This window comes from Ambystoma mexicanum, chromosome 9, assembly GCF_040938575.1.
Source record: "Ambystoma mexicanum isolate Mex_15411 chromosome 9, UKY_AmexF1_1, whole genome shotgun sequence".
In the NCBI taxonomy this organism is placed as follows: Eukaryota; Metazoa; Chordata; class Amphibia; order Caudata; family Ambystomatidae; genus Ambystoma; species Ambystoma mexicanum.
In genome coordinates this window covers 581272427-581294219 of record NC_090931.1, presented here as the reverse complement: position 1 = coordinate 581294219, position 21793 = coordinate 581272427, and the positions used below count along the sequence as shown (strand labels likewise).

General features: G+C 46.6%; 1 protein-coding gene across 1 annotated transcript in view; it reads left to right on the top strand.

Annotated features, from left to right (window-relative positions):
• Window positions 1-21793, top strand: part of NLE1 (notchless homolog 1) — a 300266-nt gene that overhangs the window by 44581 nt on the left and 233892 nt on the right. The window contains exons 2-3 of the mRNA XM_069615187.1: window positions 5244-5384; window positions 6663-6880. Coding sequence (XP_069471288.1) covers window positions 5253-5384; window positions 6663-6880 — 350 coding nt within the window. The 5' untranslated portion in view covers window positions 5244-5252. The remainder of the gene's footprint in view (window positions 1-5243; window positions 5385-6662; window positions 6881-21793) is intronic.

Sequence of the window (21793 nt, the reverse complement as noted above, 5' to 3'; positions counted from 1 at the left end):
TTAATTAAGTTTAGCATTCAATGTATACTTGTTCGCTTTAAATTGTAAATTGTTATTCAATTCGATATTCAACATGCCTTGGTTTTATTTCAATGCTCAGTTTCCATTTAGTTAGGTATTCAGTATGTATTGGATTTTCAAATATCGAATTTCCATTTAGTTCGGTATTCAATCAGCAGGTAATTAGGTATTTTTCTGTACTGTTACTCACTTGTGGTCCATGTGGTACAGGAGCGCCTCTTCGACACTCGCTTGCCTTCTCCACTCTAACCCAGTGGTTTCCAGCGACTTCCTTTCACCTGCTAAAGTCAGAGGTCGGGAAACTCACTGGTGCGCAAGCTGCTCATTCGCTGTGGGCTCGCTTCTTCACACTGGCACCTTTTGATGCTGGTCTCAGGACACAAACTGCGTCCTCAGCATTACGGGCTCAATCGCAGCCTTGGCTGCACCCGCTTTTGTCTGGAGGCTCCCAGGCGTGTGGGGGACACAGAGCCCATTTCCATTGGGTACCACAAGTCCACTGGGACCTCTGCCGGTGTCCCGGTTCTTCCTCCTGGGCAACCATGGCTGCCTCCTCTCACGGCTCTACTGCTTCTTCACCTGCCGCACGCTGCCCTGCTGGGCTTTTCTCCCTTTATACACCTGCAGCCGCTTGACTGGCTGCAGGTATGGAACTCTGATTAGTCCTGCCTGACCACAATTGCAGGGACATGCCTGACTCTCATAGTTCGTTACAGGCATCTTCTTCGTCCCAGTACCAGTGGTGTAAAAGGTTAATCCTTATCACTCTTAGTTGCATCTTCTTGTCTCAGTACTGCCAGATGTTATATGTGAAGATTTGAGGGGCTCTGGTTTATAATAGCCTACAATGGTTGGGGGAGGGTAAGGGTGTTTGCCAGTAGGGTAAGGGGGAATACCATCTCTCGCCCAAGGGCGCCCACTCCCAATCCTCAAGGACCATCCACTCAGGTGATCCTCCCTCGCTTCTCTACAACCAGGATCAGGATCCAAGAGCGATGGCCTTTCCCGGGCCACCTGCGCAGAGGATACAAGGGTAGTAGGAGTGAGAATACCCTCAGGTTTCTCACAGCACACACTTCTGTGCCCTTTATGCAGAGTCTCGAATTGAATTTCGGATCCTGCAAAGTGAAGTATGTGCTGAAGCTTATAGAGAACTGTCTAGATTCCCTTTGGTTCTAAGTTTACCAGAGGTAGTGGCTGCCATTGCTAGGCAATCTAGGGGGAACGCCCCAGGCACAGATCATATCCCGGATCTGTTTATGAATGAACACACTTTATGGGCACCTTATCTAAGGTCCTTATTCAACGCTATTTCCAATACAGGTGCAACCCTGGAATCATAGCACCAAGCCGAAATCGTTGAAGTTTTCAAGAAGGGTGACACAACCATCTGAGTAATTGCTGCCTGATTTCCTTGCTGGAGGCGGACAGCAACATTTAGGGGAAATTCGTACAGGTTAAACTGGAAGAGTGGGTGACAAAAAACAATTGCATAAATCATTTACAAGCAGGTTTTATAAAAGCAGTGGGCACCATCGACCAGGTGTTCAGGCTAACTCTTAGCCTCAACAAATATGTAGGGTTTGGGGGTGGCCAGATAGACCTAAAAGCTGCATTCAAAAGCATCCCTAGGTCAGTGTTATGGTAAGTGCTCCAGAATAAGAATATTTCCCCTTCTCTGCTAACCACCATCATTGACCTCTATGGCAATACAACTGCCAAGGTTAGGTGCGGGATGGGGGGGGGGGTGAAACCACTGATGCCTTCCCAGTATAGAAGGGGGTGAGACATAGGGCTGCATACTAGCCCCTATCCTGGTTAACCTATTGTTTGGCGAACTGCTTGATCATTTCCCCATAGATAATTCTGATGTCCCTGTCCTGGGGAGAGAGAAGATTGGTATTCTCTGTTTTGCCGATGGTGTGGTCATCATTCCACGAACACCAGCAGGACTCTCTTGATTGGTTGCCTACCTTGTTGATTTCTGCACCACGCATGCCCTAGAGATCAACCAGGCCAAAACTAAGATGATGAGCTGTGCTAAAAAGTTAGGCTTATTTTCTAGTATCAACCTTCTGATTGGTAACGAGAGACTCGATGGAAGCCCTGCATTTTGACAATCTGGGGATCGGGCTCTCAAGTGATGGCAATTGGTTCAAACAGATAGATAAGGCTAAGATATTACCATGGTATGTCAATCTGTTTCAATGACTATGGCAAAGATCTCCTGAAGCCAGCCCTAGAAGTTTATCGTGCTAAAGTGTGTGGCCATAGAAAGATTCCTGACCTAGTAGTAACTGAAACATAATTGCTCAAAAAGCTGTTATGGGTTCTGTGCACTATGCCCAAAATTCCACTCTATATGGAGTTGGAGCTCACTCCCATAAAAGACCAAAGTATTATTCAAGCCCTATTATACTGGGTATGCCTATGGTCCTCTGCTCTGCTGGAAAATTTAGAGCAGCAATGAGAGATCTCCTTGGCTATTGAAGTGTACTTAGTCTCCCATGGTTTAACCATAGCAAGCAGTACCTTAAAAACATAAGACCTTGAAAAATGATGGTCCGATCCTGAAAATATCACTGTATTCATCGGACATGTGTTAATGGATGCACATGCTAACTACCCCCCATGCTGATTCGGGAGACCTGAAGTCATAATCAGAAGGATGGGAAGAACTCTCAGTAGGCAAAGCTAGGTAAATTAACAGGAAGCTATTCGAATTTGTATTTCTTTACAATCCTGAAGAGTAGAGGAGGAAATGCTTAGGAGAACGGATTCTACCAAGGAATGAGAAGGGCCTTGCAGAGCGTTTCAAAGGCCCTCTCCATAGGAGGCCTGCAGAAACATGTTCTGATAGACACAGGTGTCCCAGTTGTATAGTAATCCTGCAAAGCACATACCTGATTCTTGCCAGGTTTTAATTACTAAACCTTCAGTGTTTTTGTCCACAAATATCAACACCCTGCTTTTTCTTTTTTTATCTGGGAAGATAACACAGGCCTGAGGGGTTGCTAGGGGGGGGGGGCTTTGGAGGCTATTGCCCCGGCTCTTTTGTTTGTAGCCCCAGATAGAATCTCAGGGGCTACAACCAAAAGGCTACCTAGCCCCCAGTCCCGACATTAACGTAGCTCCAGATCTTTTGCAGACCTAGCAACACCCCTGCCACAGGCCAAAACATTTGCTTTTGATACCAGCACATGAATGTAAATGAAATCTTTTTTTCTTTCTCCAAAGGTTGTGGTATTCGTAGGTGGTGTAGTGTTACAACCAAGCTATAATTTGACCAATCCGTCATGATGTAAAATGTGGGGTCTAGTGTGTGAAAGATGGAGACCAACAATGGATTGATTTGTTGGGACAACTGCCAAATCTCCTCCTGGTTTCCTGGATGATCAGAATTTACGCTGATTAAAGTGATGAAGACTAGTTACACTGTTCCTGGATAGTGAGGCATTCTGGGGCAGACCAGCCTGAAGGCGGGCAGATGAAATGGTCATCCCCCTTCCCTTATTGCCAAAGTTATGTAGTAAGATCAAGCCACTTGTTCTGAGCGTGAAGGAGGCAGGACTGAAGAATAAATGTGGTTGGCCTTTTTGTGGCTGCAGCTTCCTGTAGAGAGGGCCTCAAGTTAGTCTCTAGTGGTTCCTCCTTGGGGTCCCTCCATGGACAGACAGTTCAGAAGGTTGCCCCAACACCTCTCACAAGTTTTTCTCTTCTAGTGTCAGGGTTTCATCCAAAAAAACTGAAAGAATATAACCAAATGCGTGATTTGGCCGAATTTCGGCCGTTCGAAAATTCTGAACGCCCAAAAGTTTCGACCAGATCACGCATTCAGTGCTGGGGTCTGTGGTGCTGCCCCCCACTCCCTTGCTCACTATATTGTGAGCGGGTGGTGTCCCCTGCAGCTGTACCGCTGGTTTCCGATCACGGAAGTGAAAGGGAACAGGCGTCCAGGGACACAAGGTAAGTGGGAGCGTGGGTGGGTGGGGGCAGGGGACAAATGGTAAATGTTCAGGGGAGAAAAGACCAAAGATTATTTTGAAAAAATAATCTTCAGTCTTTTCTTCCTCGAACATTTGGATTGCAGGCGTTCAACCCTGATCCAGTGTCAGACCACAGTGCTTGGTCGGCAAAGCAAGGTCCAATCATTTTTCATTATTGACAATTTGGAGCTGACCTGAGACCTAACTCTGAACAGATGAAAGGCAGTGCGGGGTGACATAGCGTGGCATAAATACTACGGGGGGCAATCTATTCATGGTTAGCAGGAGAGGGTTTTGCAGTGTCTTCAGGCTTTACAAACAACATAGGATGAGTCTTGGTGTAAGTTGGTTCCTAATCCTCAAGCAGCATACCCAGCTGACCAGATCTTTAGAATCACCTTACAGTGCTGGCAGTGGTCCCTTAGAAGAGGTTAAAATGCTTGTGTGTCCGCAGAGCAAGGTACAGGGTTATTAGTTCCTTACTGTGAAGCCTCCAGGTCATCTCTAGAAAGGTTAACTCTGGAAGGAAAGAGTGCGATATCAAAATGCATTATGGGTGACACTATTGACAGGAATTGCCCGGAATAACTCATTTGAGGCAGTGCGCTTTGGAATCTGACTGGGGAAAGGGCCAGAGAGAGGACTGGGGTTCGGCTGAGGAAGTAACCAAAGTCAGGATTACCTTTCTGCTTTGGCAATTGTTTTGTTGTACAAAATGCTCCGGTCCCATCACCTCAAGTATTGAAATCCCCGGAATATGAAGACAGTAGATGATGTGTAGGGGTATGGGAAATGTTAAAAAAAAAGAATAACCTATGATATATAACCTATGATATGACTATCAGCCAAAAGCATAAATCCCATAGGCTGAAAATCTTAACACCAGCAGGCAACAGCACAAAGCCCACTGCTAATCACCTAAAGCTGTACTACAAACCTGGGAGATAAAATGCTTAGTAAGTAAAGAAAACATTCTTCAGCTTCCTGTCGCTTTACCTCCACTATACAGCACCTGGGGAGGGAATGCCAATTCCCACGGTTAAAGCAACATTTAATAATTCTCACCCATGGACTGTTATATTCACTTTTACACTGAATTGTTTTTTGTTTTGCTTTGTCAGAACTGGTTATTCCGATATTTTCTGATGGCCTCACCCATAGTTCTCTCAGCTTGAGGTAAAAACCTACGATATATCACCCTAGTTGTTATTGTTTAACACATATGCTTCCTTTCAGACCACAGAAATGGCGGACGTTCAGAGGCTGCTGATACAGTTCAAGGATGAGAGTGGAGAAATACTGGGCTCTCCTTTCGATGTGCCTGTTGATATTACACCTGATAAACTGCAGTTGGTCTGCAATGCGCTCTTGCAGAAGGTATATTTCCACTGTCAGTGGTTCTTTGTTTATTTACCATTTAAATGTTAGTCTATGTTCTTTGCGCGAGTCTCCGCCTTAGTGGTCTGAAAGCGCAGAGACCATGTTTATCACTAAGTGAATTTTGGCCCTGCCCGAGGTGTCAAACCAGACTGTGGTCTGTGAAAGGAAATTCAAAAAAGGGAGGGGAGGGGATGGAACAGATGAACAAGAAAAATCCTCCCCCCAACTTTCAGAAAATTGGCTGTGAAAATAAGTGGGCACTGTATGAGGCTTGTGGTCTTTAATATTGTAATGTTATTTGGGAGCGACCATTGTGTTTCAAAAGTTTATCAACACCAAATTATTTCTCATGGCTCCCAGGTGATTGCTAACAGGGGCTCGGATGGTTGTGGGTGTATTATTTAAGAACTGCCTGATGAGATCTTCTGATGGCATCCTCTTTGGATAGCCTCTGTGCTGCAAGACTTTAGTTGCTGGACCGCTCCAACTCCACTGTGCTAATGCAGTTAAAAAAAATAATTGGGTCCTCCCTCTCCGTCAAGTCATTTGATCAAATAAACTTATTTTGCTTTGTGATTATTAGAGATCATTTGAAATTTTCAAATGCCTGCTATAGAGTAATCCCATTGTAAGATCAAAGAGCTTGGTACTGAAGTAGTGTCTATAGTGTTGTAACAAGGAGGAATATTGTCAGAGTAGATCGGTATGTTCCTTTGTTGCTGTCATACCCAGGTATCCAAAGTCCGGGAGCACTTTCTTTGATTAAGAGCAAATACCGGGCAGGATATTAATAGAGTTAAGATTGAATGAGCCAGGAAAACATTCAGGCTGCATCATCCTGCAGTAACCTCAAAATCTATTTACTAGTTGGAGATAAGGAGCTGTTAACTGGGCATACTTTTCACAACGGTGAGGCATATATTTGACTACTTGGGCATATGAAATTGTAGCTTGACACGTTTGACTTATCTGGACACAAAATAAAGTCATAACTATTGACTTTGCGGCAATGCTTATATTCCTTTGTGGGCTTAAGAGGTAGCACCTTGGCATATGGAATTGGAGCTGGGCATACGTTAATGCCAGGCCTATTAGCTTTGTTAAATTTTCTACATTTTATTGCAATTCTGATTATGGAATCCTTATTGCTTCTAAAAGATTATTGAACCATTGACAAGTGGTTGAAAGACAGTATGCATCTGTGATAGGCTTTTTTTCCAAATGGGTCTATCTGTATTTTCAGGTCTTTTCACACACCCTTTTCTTATTTTCTAGGAAGAGCCTCTTCCGTTGGCATTCTATGTGAACGATCTTGAAATTGTGACGTCACTGGAGAAGACTTTGGACAAGCAGAGTGTGGAGACTGAAAGCGTTCTGGACATCATCTACCAGCCACAGGCAGTGTTCAAGGTCCGTGCCGTGACCCGATGTACCAGCTCATTGGAAGGACACACTGAGGCAGTCATTTCTGTGGCCTTCAGTCCTACTGGAAAGTAAGGATGGGGAAGACCATGGCAGACATCATATGGAAGGCCTCAGGATGCCATAATTATTTTAGGTCCATGTTCCAATCGAACAAGCCTGGCGCACGCCTTCATCCGGGATAGCATAGATTCTTATTTCCCTCATCCATTGCCTGTGGATGCTCTTATTCTACAAATACAATCCTCCTCATTTTATTTTTAATGTAGTGGTTATTTGGATCATGCTCCTGTGACAGACTGAACATTGCTGAGTATGGAGATACCTTAACAAGCAGATTACCACCACGAGAATGTGAAGAAGAGGAGAGGGGGTTCAGGCAGAGGGACAGTGAGGATACTTTACTCCAGGCATTGCAGTGACTACTGTAAAACAAGTATTGGGAAAGCCCAAGCTTTTTGTGTAGGCATGTGATAGCCATTTGCTCGAATGGTGCTACCTGACCATACAATAGCATCAGGCTGAAAATGGTGCGATTTCCTAGGCATATGATAGACGTGCTAGGCTAAAGCCTATCTAATCGTTATGTAAGATTTTCATATGTATGATAAATCGTCCTGACAAGAATCTTTTGCTTGGACTTGGTGCTTATTTTTCCTTGTCCATGGGTGAGGGGGGTCTTCCCCCCCCCTCTCACCTAGTCTTTTACTCTTTTTATGGGTGACCTTTTTATGTCGCTCCATAGTGTGTGTTTGAATTTATAGATCCCTATAACTTTTGGGCTGAGATTGGGTTGCCCCTTCGGTCTTCCCTTTTTTTCTTTCTCTTATTACCTCTTGGGTGAACCACTGTTCCCAAGAAGTAAAGTGGGATTCCCATCCCCTTTACATTTATTTTAGTGAGCCGGCATACCCCACCTGATATGGAGCACTGGGGAGATGCAATGTATCACCTTGCTTGCTTAACTGGTAACATATCTGTTACAATTACAGGTTAACTGGAATGGCTGGTGGGCAGTGAAATTACTTTTATGACTTTTAGTCCTTATTACTAGCGGGTTTTCAAATCAGCCGCGGTAGTGCACAGGAGGGTCACCATTCTGTTAGAATGGTGGGCTCCTTTTTGCACCATTTCTTGTTTGCTTGTTGTTTCTTGAGCCGTCTTCTGCTGTGTTAGGGAGAATTTTCATTGCTGTGCTAATTCCCTTCAACCTTACAGACCACCAGATCTTTTGCTGGACTTTAGGACTTTTTGATTTTTTATCCTGGAGTGAGTGAGACCTTTTTCTCACTCTCTCGCGTATTTTTGATCTGATTTGGACTCTGCGTTTCTTTTGGTTTTGGAGTCTGACAACCTCCATAGACATCACCTTTTGTATTGTCAGACACAGCACCTTCAGTGCAGTGTCATAGGGAAGTCCTTTGGACTTGTCTTAAGGTTTAAATACCTTCTCTTGGGTAAACTACTGTTCCCAAGAGTAGTAAAGTGAAATTGACTTTACTTACCTGTTTTTCCTATGTAGGTCCAGTACACCCCATCTTATGTGGAAGTACTGGGGGTTACCTAGTAGCCCCTTTTCCTACTTACTCATGTAACATTTTTGATGTTACCCTCACGACTTTTAATGGGTGGTAGCAGTGGTTTAATTTTCCTACCATTGTGTGTTTGTACCGCAGGCTGAATCCCTAGCTGCAGTATTGCACCCATGGGTGCCCATTTTGTCGAAATGGCCCTGGTCGTCTTTTTTCGGCATTTTTTGCTTGTGAGGTCTTTCTTGGGTTTTACTCTGCGTGCCAAACCATGTTTAACCCTTTTGTTCGTTTTGACTTTAGCGGGCTTCACTGTGTCTGGCAGGCCAGGAAGCGAGGGAGGTGCCCGAAACGCCCTGCCCTTAGTCTCCTTGATTTACCTGAATGCAACCAAAGATGATTGGCTGGCTGTCCTTGGAGGACAGCCACCCCGCTGTGTGAGTGAAAGCTAGTCGTTACCTGACTGGGAGAAACCTGCATAAAAGGCGAGGTCTCTTGAACAGAAGGCAGTCGATCACTGGAAGAAACCTCCGAACAATGAAACTGAAAGAGAACCTAGCTGCACCCTCCTGGACCGTTGGTTTGCCTGGGGAAGCCCTGCTGCAGTGCTGAAGCTCCGAATTTCATATCGACTAGAGAAGCCCGTAATGGACGACTTCATCCCTTAGGTTGGTGGGGCCAACTGACCCCTAGACGAACTTTACTGGAACCCCTCTCCCTGCGGGCTGTACTTCTTGCTAGTGCTGGAACCGAGTGCCAGGGGTCAGGAACACCAGAAACACGTGCATTGTCTTTAAGCCGGACCCGAGCTCTAGGAAGATCGTAAGGACGCTCGCGAAGCAGGATGATCCAAGCCTGAGCCACCTCAACAGAGTGCTGGACCCCAGAAGCAAGGCGGCCCACCCAAGTGTCCAAGAACCACGGTGGTGCTATTGACCGGTAGCTGAACCACGATTTGTAAAGAGCGCATTGCTGCCACCGACCTTCAAACTGCAGTGCAGGAATTCTCTAGACGTCCTCCCTCTTGTCTCCACAACTGACGCCCAAGAACTGCAGGACTGCAACCTGAACTGAAGCCAGCTGGATCCTCTTCTTCCAACCTAAGGTACTGTCTTGACTAAAGGGGTTCTTACCTTTTTGTTCTGTAGCTTGTTTGTACTCACTGGAGACTTACAGTGCCTAGCAACTTGTGGCCATACAGTGATTATTTTCTACAAACTCTCTAAATAACATTGTCCAAGACTTTTGTGCTATCTGAAGAAGCGCCTTAGCTCCCTAGAATTTGTTCAATTGACTTTGGCTGTCCTGGCTCCCTGTAGACTCTTCTGAACCATTGACTCTATGTTTAACTGTCCCTCATAGGTGGTGCATAAGATACTTGTATTGCTGGGAAAGGGTTAACCACACTGCATTGGGAAGATTGCAAAGTATTCACATATTCTGAGAACCTGTTAACCTTTTTCCTTCCCTAACCTTTTCCCTTTTCTTTCCTTTTCCACCACCTCAGTATTGCATTTAAGTGTCAAAAGTGATATATCGATATCCACGGTGTCCTAGTAATTGAAGTCCCCTCAGGGTGTAGGAAGTGTGTGTGACATCCCAAAGGGGTATCTACTTGCTTAACTTAAATCTGAGGAAGTGTTGCAAAGTATATTTGCTATTGTTGCATACTGTCCCTTTCTAAAGAAAGCTTACTTAAAAACTGGCTGTTAAATAAAAGATTATTTTACTGGAAAACTTTGAGTATAAGTGTTAGTTGAATACCTGTATTTGTGAACCTGTATGTTGCATCCGTACAGCTCACATTTACCCCTCTTGAGATAAGTCTGCCTGCTCAGTCACTCTACCAACTTGTGTAGTACAGACCTATACCAATAGTCTGGTTATATCACCAAGATGACAAGGCTGGTGTAGTCTCCCACAGGATTATTGCATACATTTGTGCCTAACATGCCGTCCTAGGTGGGAAAGACCCTGGTTGAAGTTTTGTCTTGGGTGGGATTCCTTTGTATTCTCTTCCGAGGCTCCAGAGTGACTGTGAAGGAAGGAAGGAAGTGGAGGAGATGTCCAAAACTTTGCAGCCCTTTGTCGTCTTCCACCTTGCCTGGAAGGAACTAGTTCCCACAGGGGGGGCTGGCTGTCCTAACTGGACAGCCAGACCGCCCTTTTCTGTAAACTGCAGGAATAGTTTGCAGAAGTTGTGCTGTAGTTCCTGATAAATGCTCTGATCCTGGAAGCTGCTGACAAGTCGACCACTGGAACCAAATCGGAAGAGGAAAATGAAGAAATGACAGCTGTAACCATTTCCAGCGACCGGAGAGTCTGCTGTGTAACCATAGCCTGATGTAACCCTTCCTTCCAATGACCTGGGGGTTCCGAATGTGACGACTTCTACACAGAGGCTGGTGTGATCCACTAGTCTTGAGAAGATCTACAAAACGAGCCATCCCTACACATGCTGTGACTTTGCCATGCTGCAAAACGCCAATACCAGGGGACCTTGAGCGTAAGTGCAGTACATGGTCTTCCGAAGTCTGATTTCGTCCGAAACTTTGGACTCCTGCTGGACCTCCAGAGACCCGATTCGAATCCCTGAAGTCCCCTCACCAAAATACAAAGATTCCTTTGTTGGAAGTTTTCCCTGTCGATGACTGCCACCAGTTTTCCTTTGGTGTCCATTTCCTCTGTCTCCAGGCCAAGAACCAAAAGACCGGATTCTGTACTCCTACATTCTGAAGGCATCCACTCAGAAGCTCTTCTTTTCTGCTGAGGTACTGTTGGTTTGATAATACTCCTCTTAAGTCTTGTGTGAATCCTGTGAAGCTGAGTGTGTGATTGGTGTGTTGGGAGTTTTCCCATACCATTCACCCAGGACTAATGCTGGAACGCATATAGAGAGCCTTCTATGAAGCCCCTAAACACCTTTAACTAAAGCTACTACTTGTTGAAGAAGATATCCTATGGAACTCCGCTTTTCTGCCACTGAACCCTACCCTGACCTGCCTACTGCTGGCTCCTAGACCACTAGGGTCCCTCTTCTGCCTCTGAGAAACCTCATGCTATAGACTAGGGAAGGACGTTGATGATAAGGCTTGTAGGATTTACCCTCCTTAGGTAGCTATGTTTTCTTCTACATGTGTGTTATTGGGTTTTAATGTCCCGGATTTGCTTAAGTGCATTTCTAAAACCGCCTTGGTATTGATACTTATCAGGGGTCGAAATTCAGATTCAGGAAACAGGAACTGAAAGTAGCTCCTGGGTGTCAAGGATTTTCCTCTCACCAGGAGCTGTTAAAGTCTCAAAGGTTTTCTTAGGATAGTGTACGCATAAAAAACGTGTTGAAAAAAAGTTCTGCAGAAGATAAAAAATCTCAGACAAAAAGCTTTGTAAATATTGCATGCCACTTTTTATTCACTCTGAAATGCCAGAAAAATGGTTGAAGTTGCTTTTATTTCCAATCTCTGGTAAGCACCTGAAAATGCTCTCTTGCATTCTGTTACCAACTTTAGTTTTTCATTATGATTTTGTGAAATGCAGCTTCATATATATGTATCTTTTATTTACTCTTATGCCAGCCTCCCTATTTGTCTCTATTGCTTCCTCTTTCTCTGCTACCACCTTGTCTCCTGCTACGGCACCCTGTATCTACCCCACCCTATGCTGTCACATTTTCGCTGAATAAATAGGGTATGGTTTTAAAAGTAACTCTGGTTATGATGTTTTATGATATGATAGTTTATTTGTATCGCACACATACACAGGTGTTTCAGAGCACGACAAAGCAAGGGAGGGGAAACAAGGGAGGACAAAACAACGATCTTACTAGGCCCAGTGACATTGAGAACGTGCAAGTGCAGGGAAGAGGGAAGTGGGAAAAGTGTGAGGGGCATGGTGGGAGTGGAAAATGCTGAACACGTGAGAGAACAGGACGTGCGAGAATAAGGTGTAGACAACAGGTGTCTAAGTGCTGGAAATGGACTCTAGGGTTGCAGATACAGACCCAAGTGCAAGGGTTGCCAGGAGGCAGTGCAGGTGTGTGGTTGGAGGGCAGGGATGGGGGTTCGAAATCAGAGGCTAAGCAGGTGCCAAAGCAGACAGATTAGCAGGGGAGAGGAAGAGCGAAGGTAGAAGCAAAGAGGAACATCTTGAGGTGCTTCCGGAACCGAAGATGGTTCTCCTCAAGTTTCAGAGAGGCAGGGAGGCTGTTCCAGAGGGAGGCCCCAGCAGAAGAAAGGGATCTACCTCCAACTCGTTATTTGGAGAAACGACTGACCCTGAGGGAGTTGGAGGTGAAGGAGCGAAGAGCTTGAGTAGGAATGTATTTATGGAGGGAAGAGTTGAAGGTATTGTGGACCCAGGTCCCAGAAAGCCTTGTGGACAATGCAAAGGGTCTTGAATTTAATCCTTGCAACCATTGGGAGCCAATGGAGATATTTCAGGGCTGGAGAGGTACGATACCTGGGCTTGAGGCGAAGAACAAGTCTCTCAGTCCTGTTCTGGATGAGCTGTAGAGGATGGAGAGTGGTTGAAGGCAGATTTAGAAAGAGGCTGTTGCAAAACTCGAACCTAGAGACAACCAGAGCTCTGTAGATGTTGAGCTTCTCGGCGAAGGAGAGGAAAGGCAGAATACCTCTGAGTAGGTGCATTAGGAAGTTAGACTTTTTAGAGACGTCAGAGATGTGGGCAGAGAAGGAAAGCATGGAGTCAAAGATGACCCTGAGGTTCTTAGCCTCGCAAGTGGGAGCAGTGAGAGGGCCAAGGGAGGCCGGCCAGAGAGTGACATGAAAGGAAGTTGCAGTTGTGCCGATGAGGAGAATCTCTGTCTTACTGGCATTAAGACAGAGGTCGTTGGTGGCGCACCACTCCTGGATTGCAGACAGTCTGAGATGAGAGAGGGTGAAGAGGTGGCCGAGGGGAGATTGAAAACAAGTTGGGTGTCATCCGCATAGCATTGAAAGCTCAACAATGCAGTGGGGCGAGCGGTGCCAAGTATTGGTTGAAGAGCCAGGGAGAGAGCTTAGACCCCCTAGGGACACCACATGAGGAAAGGAAGGACCCAAGTTGGACCTGGGAGGGTCGTTGGAGAGGAAGGTAGGCAGCCAGGCCAGGGCCTGATCAGTGATACCCAGATTATCACAGAGGCGACTGAGCAAGATGTCATGGTTGACCATGTCAAAGGCAGAAGAAAGATCAAGTAGGATAAGGACAGAAGGGATATTAGAAGGTTGGAGAGCAGGTCTTCACAGATGTTCAGGAGAGCAGTTTCTGTGCTTCTGGCAGCTTTGAAGCGAGCCATACTGATGGTCATGGAGACAACCAACAGAATCAGTGTGAAGATTAAGCTGGGAGATGGCCAGCTTTTCCAGGAGTTTGTCCAGGAAAGGAGTGATAGAGATCGGGCGATAGTTAGCCGGGCAAGAGTGCTAGGCTGTGGGTTTTTTGAGAAGATGGTGCACAAGACACTGCTTCGGAGGGTAGGGGAAGTATCCAGAGGCGAGGGAGTGGTTGCAGAAGTTGTCCAGAGTAGGAGCACGGGTGTCAATGTGGTCCTTGAGGGTTTTGGACAAACCTGTTTTGATGTGACTTTCAAAGATCGTACGTGTCTGGAAATCTCATCAGGGGAGAACAGAGAAAACGATGAGAAATAACGAGGAGAGGCGGCTGCAGGGGATGGGGAGCAGAGGTATCGGAGAGAGAAGAGGGAGGAGGAGAGGGTGTCCTGGGTTTTTTAGATTAAGTGAGAGGCAAGGGCTGTGCAGAGGGCCTGGGAGGCGACGGGAGAGGTAGAGACTGCAGCAGGGTTGGCCAGCTCCATGCAGATTTAAAGAGTTTGGCCAAGTTGTTAGATGCCACAGAGACAGAGGCTTGGAAATAGGCTCTCTTCTTAGTGCGGACAAGGAGCCAGTATTGCCTTTGGAGCAGGTGGCAGGCCAGTTTGTCAGAGGATGCACAGGAAGCCCACCATTTCCTCTCACCCACCCTACACTTGCGTTTAAGGGTAACAAGGTCAGAGTCATAGCAAGAGTCCCACTTGGCTTTGGGCTTCAAGCAGATCCTCATGACAGGGGAAAGAACATGAAGAGTATCAGAGATAGAAGAGTAGAGCATGGAAAGGGCTGTATCAATATGTGAGTCAGCCAGAGGTAGAGGAGGGGGAGAGAAAGTGGTAGTGAAAGCCTCGACTGACACACACTTCATGGGAGGACCAAGAAGGTAGGTGGCAGTGTTGGAGTTGGCTTGGCGTGAGGGGAAGAGAGGGAGAGCTGCGAGGAAAGGAGAGAGTGATCACTCCAGGAGAGAGCAGTGCTAAGAGGGATAGAGAGGTGGAGGTCTGAAGAGATTAGAACATCCAGAGTGTGACCTGCAGAGTGAGTCGGACCAGAGGGAAGAATAGAAAGAGAGTGTTGCAGAGTTTGCGAAAGAGTCCAGAGGAGGGACAGGAAGCATCCAGATGGATGTTGAAGTCTCCAAGAACGAGGAGTTGAGTGGTTGAGGCCAGGAGGGAGGAGGACAGGTCTGCCCACTCAGAGCGGAAGGAGGCGATCTGACCAGGTGGCCGATAGATAGTAGCCAATGTAAGAAAGTGGCCAGGTGAGAGAGAGAGCCTGCAGACAAGGCATTCGAAAGAGGAGTAGGCCGGCATAGGAATGACAGAGGCAGGAATCCACTCCGGGAAGATCAAGCCTACACCACCTGCAGAACGGTTGGGTCTGGGCGCGGAGAGGATCTTACCGCCATCAGGGAGGAAAGTGTCAAAGCTTGTGACAGAGCTGGCCGTGAACCATGTCTCAGTGAGACCAAGGACATCGAGGTTGAGTTCTTCCAGGAGGCGGCAGATGTCAGTGGAGTGTGACAGCTGAGCAAGAGTTGAGAGTGGCAATATGGAGAAAGTTGCCATCCTTGAAGGACTTCCGGGGAGGAGTACAAATCAGACGTACGCCCTGCGGAGGTATTGAAGGAGCCTGAAGGGGGGCAGAAGAGGAAGGAGGAGAGGGCAAGGTAGCCAAGGAGAAGGCAGGGGCAAGGAAGCTGAAGGAGGGAGAGAGACTGGACAGCTGGAGAAGAAAGGAAATTGATGTGGTGTTTGAAGCGTCTGTCAAAGAGGAGAAAGTTGGCCTGAAGGCCTTGGATCATGACAGTGCCTTTAAAGTAGACATTAATGATTACCTTTAGAGGAATGGAAGGGGTCCAGGAGTGCCTCCCACAGTGTACCACCGTGTGCCACCATTAATGGGTGAGGAAGAGAAGGGAGAGAGCACAGAGACCATATGAGGAGTCCAAAGGTCCGGAAAGGGAATGACCGAGGATGTTGGTGAGGGTCTGTCTGGAGGAAGCACTGGAGTAGATGTCAGCGATGGGGAAACCAGGGTTAGAGGCCAAGCTATCCTTTTTGAACTTCTTCCTACCAGACTTAGTGAGAAGGGTATGATAGTCAATGGAGAAACAGAAGAAATAGGAGACACAGAGAGTGCCATAGGTGGCGTGGAGGAGGGGGAATTAAAGAGAGAGTAGTGGAGGGAGGGTGGGGGGAGACAGGATATGGGGAAAAGCAGGATGGGGTAGCACAGGGTGGTCACTGGGCACAGCTAAATTCAAAATAGTAGCAAATTGTACAAACGGCTAAATTCAAAATATCAGCAAATGGTACAAACGGCGACATTCAAAATAGTACCAAATGGTACTAACTGCTAAATTCAAAACAGCAAAAAATTGTACTAACAGGTCAATTCAAAATTGGGCCAATGGTTTTACATTTGGTTAAGACTGAAAAATGGGTTTATGGTGCAGGTGTCGAATGTACTAGATGCCAAGACTCAAGCTGTAGTGTATCACATTGGTTATTCAACCATATTTTAAGGACCTCAGGAGGATGAATGGTGGTTATACCTGCTATGGCTCCAACCTGAGATACATAGATTTTACAGATTTAAGACCTGTGCATCAGGTGCATTAACCCACTAAGAATATCAAACGATACTAAAACAATCGTAAACAGTAATTTAGAAAAGGAGCCATATACCGCATAATTGAATGGTAGATTTCTTTAATAGCCTACAACCTGTTGCTCAGGTGTTGCCCTAATATTAAGATCGTGGTCCGACTTGAGATTTCTTTTGACATGTATGAGACTTAATGCATATTTTGGAGGGATTAGAAGGAAACGGGAAATTTTTGGCAAAGTGCGTTTTACAGCAGCAGGAATGTTTTTCAGAATAGAACACTTTTTTTAAAAACAAAATCACAAATGTTAGACCCCTTCATCAGTAACCTCTGTTTAATGTTACAGTGAAAGGTCTCATTAAGGCAACTGTCTAGCTGTAATTGAAATCATAGTTTTTATCTATTTTGTAACTGGCATTATCTGTACCTCACAGTGCATTACACTAATGTAAAAGTTAACGTGTAACTGGAGAGATTTGCAAGCAAAACATAAACCTGATTTTTAAAATCTGTATTCTCCATTTAGAGCTAGTTCCTGCAGTAAGTCATTGGATGGTCTTGTGTAGCCGTTTATAATATAATTTATTAGCCTTTAAGTGTTGCAAGAAAATGTTATTAAGCCTTCTAAAAGAAAGGCTTTACAAGAAATATCAGTACTGTCACTGCTTTCCTGTAAGAAAGGAGTGAAATTGACTTAACTTTCTTTAAAAAGCACAGCTGAAGGAAAACATTTAAAATTGTACACACGTTTTAAATGCTAGAAAGGAAATGGTCACTTGTGCACAAGCTGTTTCTATAATGTATACTCTCTTGGTGTGTGAATCTTTAGATGAGTGGGTTCTGGAGGCACACTTGCTCTGTTTTATTTAGAAGCAACTTTAGTCTTAGCTCACGGGTGAGGCTGACGGGCGTGATTTATGCATGTTCCCAGTAGGCTAATTCAGCAGGAGCTGAAACCAGCTCCTGCCTTGGACTTTCAAAGCTATTACCAGGAGCACATTTATCTTTACAAGGACCTAAATAGCTCTTGGCATACCTGAATTCCGATCTCTGCTTGTCTTTGAGTTGCCTGTAGCCCCTCTTAAAAGTATGTGCAGTGGATTCAAAATGGCCGCCGGCACTGAGTAGACGTGCCGACAGCTCTCCTGCGGCTCGAAACTGGTTTGGGCATCCCACCACCCCTCCAGAGCCCCCAAATCACTCTGCTGGCTGCTGCGGGAGCCGCACGACACTGGAAGTGGTCGCGGGACCCAGAGCACTTTGGAGCGGCGGTAGCGAATTGAGCTGCCCACCTTGGATGTGTTCGGGAAGTAAGGAGAGGGAGCAGTGACCTGAGGCGGACTGCAAAGCAGAGCCCGCAGGTCCTAGGAGGCGGCACTTTCCTGACCTCTGAGGAGGAGCGCCGCGGACTCCAGGATCAGCGCAGAGCTGAGGAGGTGTGAGCGATCGGTGGAGCGAGGTGGGCACAGGAGTGGCGGCGCGGAGCTCTGGGTTTCGCGCGGAGGTCGGCACAGAGAGCGGGTCGGTGAAGGAGGGGCGGAGAGCGGCTGAGCCTCGGGCGTCCCACAGGGCAGCCGGCCTGGCGGTTTCCCGCGGTGGAGCCGGGTCCACGGAGAGAGAGGGAAGGGAGGAGAACCTGAGAGGAGGAGGTAAGGGGCACATCAAGGAGACCGAAGGGAAGGACCCCCCCTGCCGCTGCTTCATGGAGGAGGTGGCTACCGCCAACACATACAACTGTGACGCCTGTGCAGTGAGTAGCAAGGGGGAAGGAAATAGCAGCTGCGGTGCCCCCCGGGAGGAAGAAAGGAAGAGAAAGGAGGTCTCCAAGCCCCCCTGGTGGGAGGAGGAAGGTTGTGGGCAGGCCCGGGCCCGCGGGCACATATGGACTGAGTCAGAAGGGCTCTCTGTGAGCTAAAGAAGCCAAAGTTTGGGGGATTGAACTGGGCTCTGAAGGGCGCTGTATCTTTGCAGCTTAGGCCCCTGGGGGTCCTGTGAACGGGGCAGCCGGCCTGGGCCCCCTGGGCGTCGGCACCAGTTCTCCTTCTGCGCGTGCCGCCCCAGTAAAGGCTGTCGGACCATTCGGATACGGGGAGAGAATTTCCCGTGACGGTGTGCAAGGAAAGGTTGAAGGAGGGAGAGGGAACCCAGGAAGCTCCGGCGGGCAGAAGAATAGTGTGGGAGGAGACAGAAAGCAGAAGAGTATGACCACGAAATCAAAAGGCAAAGGAGGGAAGCCTTCCTAAGCTTCAGGAGATACTTCGGGCACCCTCCACACAATGTGGTCTGTGCAGAACACCGGGGATGGAGCTGGCAACAGCCAGGAGGAGGTCGGGGAGGGCTCCCTTCCTGGTATTACGGAAGGTTTGACCCCGATGTCCCGACAGGATCTTTTGGGTGAATTCCAGGCGTTGCAGACTAACTTGACAAAAACATTCCAAGACCAATTCCAACTTATGCGAGCCGATCTTAATGAGGCCCTCAGAGGCATCAGACAAGAGATGTGTTACGCTCACCTGGCCCCACAGGGGTGTCGATCGGACCCGGACAGCTGCAGTCTCCTTCAACGTGATGCGTAGTGCAGAGATGACTGTCTGGACTGGCCCGCCTAGTCTTGTTTGCTGGACCCGAAGAAGTATTTTCCTGCAAGTGGAGACAGGGATTAACCACCTGTGGGTTTTAGTGATGGCCTCCCAACTGTTCTCGCTCTCCCCCACTAATCACCTCCGATATCCCCTTAGTAACCTCACCTTATGTTTGTAAAAGATGAGCTCTCCATCCTGCGTGTCTTGCAGGGGCGCGTAGATACCAGTTACTTCACTGGTTTGAAGGCGTTGGGAGAGTTCCTGTAAGTATTGACTCTGAAGTCCCTGGCGGGATTGGTAAGTATCAAGTTCAAAGAGTTCAATGTGCCCGATGTTCACTCTTGTCCCCTTCCTTCCTTAAGTTGCAACTGAGTCCGTGAGAAGAAGGTCTCGTAGCTGCTGCTGGCGTTCAGGTAAGAGTCTGTGTCACCCAACGTTGTCCGGTAACTATTGCATGCGTTAACGTGTTGTTGTTCTCCCTCTTTACAGATGCGGCATATGAAAATGTGGAGAGTTATGGAATAATACCGCCGGTGGTAAATCAGATAAGTCTATGGTGGTAAGAGGTTGTGTTTGTTGATTCCCTTGGCTCACCTTGTTTTTTCTTGTGTCCCCTAGGTGCCGGATTACTGAGAAGAAATGATGGAGAATAAGAAGAAAGACATCCGGTACAAGTGGACTTTCCCGTTTGGAGTGGCTTTTGAATGGGAGGGGAGTCAAAAGCGCATTACCTCAGTGCAGGAAGGAGCGGATATCTTGAGCATAGAGCTAGACGAGGTCGCCTCAGGATCCGGCTCGCAGAGTGTGAGCAATCGGCCTAGACCGAGACCATGGGAATGGTCAACGGCCAGGGAGAAAAAGAGAAGGGCTCTGCAGGAGAGAGGTCCAAAACTAAAGGAAAACACAGAAGGAATGGCGACAGGAATGCAGGAGAGCCCCTGATGTTATAAGGTGGTATAAGGGGTGGTGGGCCTCTAAAAGGAGCACTGAGAATTTTGGTCTTTAGTCTCCCCTGGTCACCGACTACATGTTTCCTCCTTGACGAGATCCTTTCTTCCCCTGGTCAAAACAATGAACTGCAACCACTGCTAGGAACAACTGCTCCCGCTGGAGCTTCCTCTCTCTTTAAGGTACTGTGTCCTGCCTGGCCTCCCTTTCTTTGGGTTGCCCAAGGTGACCCTTAAATCCTTGGCTTTCCAACTGGGTTGGCCCCAGACCTTCTAACTTTACCTTCTTGAATCGCCCCAACCTCTTTTGAACATTCTGCAAAGACTTTTCGTGCATTTTAAACCGTGTGATCCTGGGCACATTTCGCTTTGCTCCATTTAAAGTGGACCTGGCCTATGAACTTTGGTTCTACAGTACATACTGCCTTATTCCCTTGCTGAGAACTCCTAAAAGTGTTGGGACCTGTTTTATTTCTATGCTCTGCCTTTTTCTCTCCCTTTAACTGAACTATTGGAGTGCCATTAGGTTACGCGCTCACATCTGTTTTAACAAATCGTGGTGTTTTAACTCTGACTTGTCTGATAGTTAGCAAGGGAGGTGTGTATACTTTACCTGACTGTGTTTTAACTTGCTTTTGATTTGGAGTGCTAGTATATTGCCTAAAGTGTGTTTTAAATAAATAATTATATACTTTTTATACAAAGCTCTGGTCAGTGATGTTTGCTCTACTGTGTTTTTAGCCCTATTGTGTATACTCTATATACTGCCCTACTCTTCTTGAGAGAAGTCTGACTGCTCAGCCACAGCTACCAGGTAAATCTGGGTGGTGCAGACTGCTACCAATTGGGTTTACCGCTTACTCCTGTAGTCTTAATCTTTTTGCAGTGTTCCCCAAGGGAACTTCACAGGATTCTGCCTAACACTGCTCTTCTTAAACTGTAAGGTTTCTGAGTTAATTCAAATCCGTACTTTTACTTGCCTGACTGCAGTCACTCTGTGTGTGGTTAGAAGAGTACATGGTAAATTACTTGCCTATTGGGTTGTGCTTTCCCTGAATTGCTTCTGGGCACTTCTAAAATAGTTTCACTAGGTTGTCACTTGTCCCTAAGTAGGTCCTTTTAGAAAGTACACAAGTTAAATTACTCCCTCTGGACTGAGTTCTAAAAAGTAAAATTGGTGTGTCTCATTCTTGATAGAACAAAGTTGCATATGTTACAAGAGAATGGCCAGAGGGATTACATTGGCCATGGGCAGTCAGTGGGTAGGTAAATATCCTAACGCCCAGAAACTGTGTATCCCTCCTCTCATGTCATCTCCCCACTAGCTCCACTCCAATGCTACAGTTTGCGCTTATAGGTGGATCTTAAGAACAACCGGATAGCCAATACTAAACTATATTGCGGGTTGTCAATAAAACCTCAAGCAGTACAACATTATTTAAAGATTTATTTAAAACTAAAAAAGCCATCGGGATAGCATTACTGTCTCAAGTTTCTTCCCAACTTTGGGATTTTGCCCCTTATCTCACAATACATTCTTCTGTTTTAGTTTGTTACTCTCTCTTTTTTTCCTCCCTTCAGATTGTACTCTCATCTCCCTATATGCAGCATTTAATTTTCTTTCTTTCTCTTCAGGTACATCTTGAGATTGTATTGTGTCTTCTCTTTTGCTACGTTTTCAAACTGGACTCTTCCTCCCACAGTGCAACATTTTATCTAATTTCATTCTTGTGTTCCAGTTTGGGATTGTACTCTTGTCTCCTAGAATGTAGCATTTCAATCATTTTTTTTCTCTAAGAATTGCTCATTATACCTTCTACCAGCAGGCCTTTTTTCTGTTTGTCATCAACTGCGTTCTATTCCATTTATGCGGCTCCTCTTCGTAAGCTTGCTCTGCAAATCCATGGTCTTGCTAACCTTTGTACCAGGGACCCCTCTCTCTCATTGAAGGGCCCCTGTGCCAACTGTGTCTTCCTCCCCCTGAG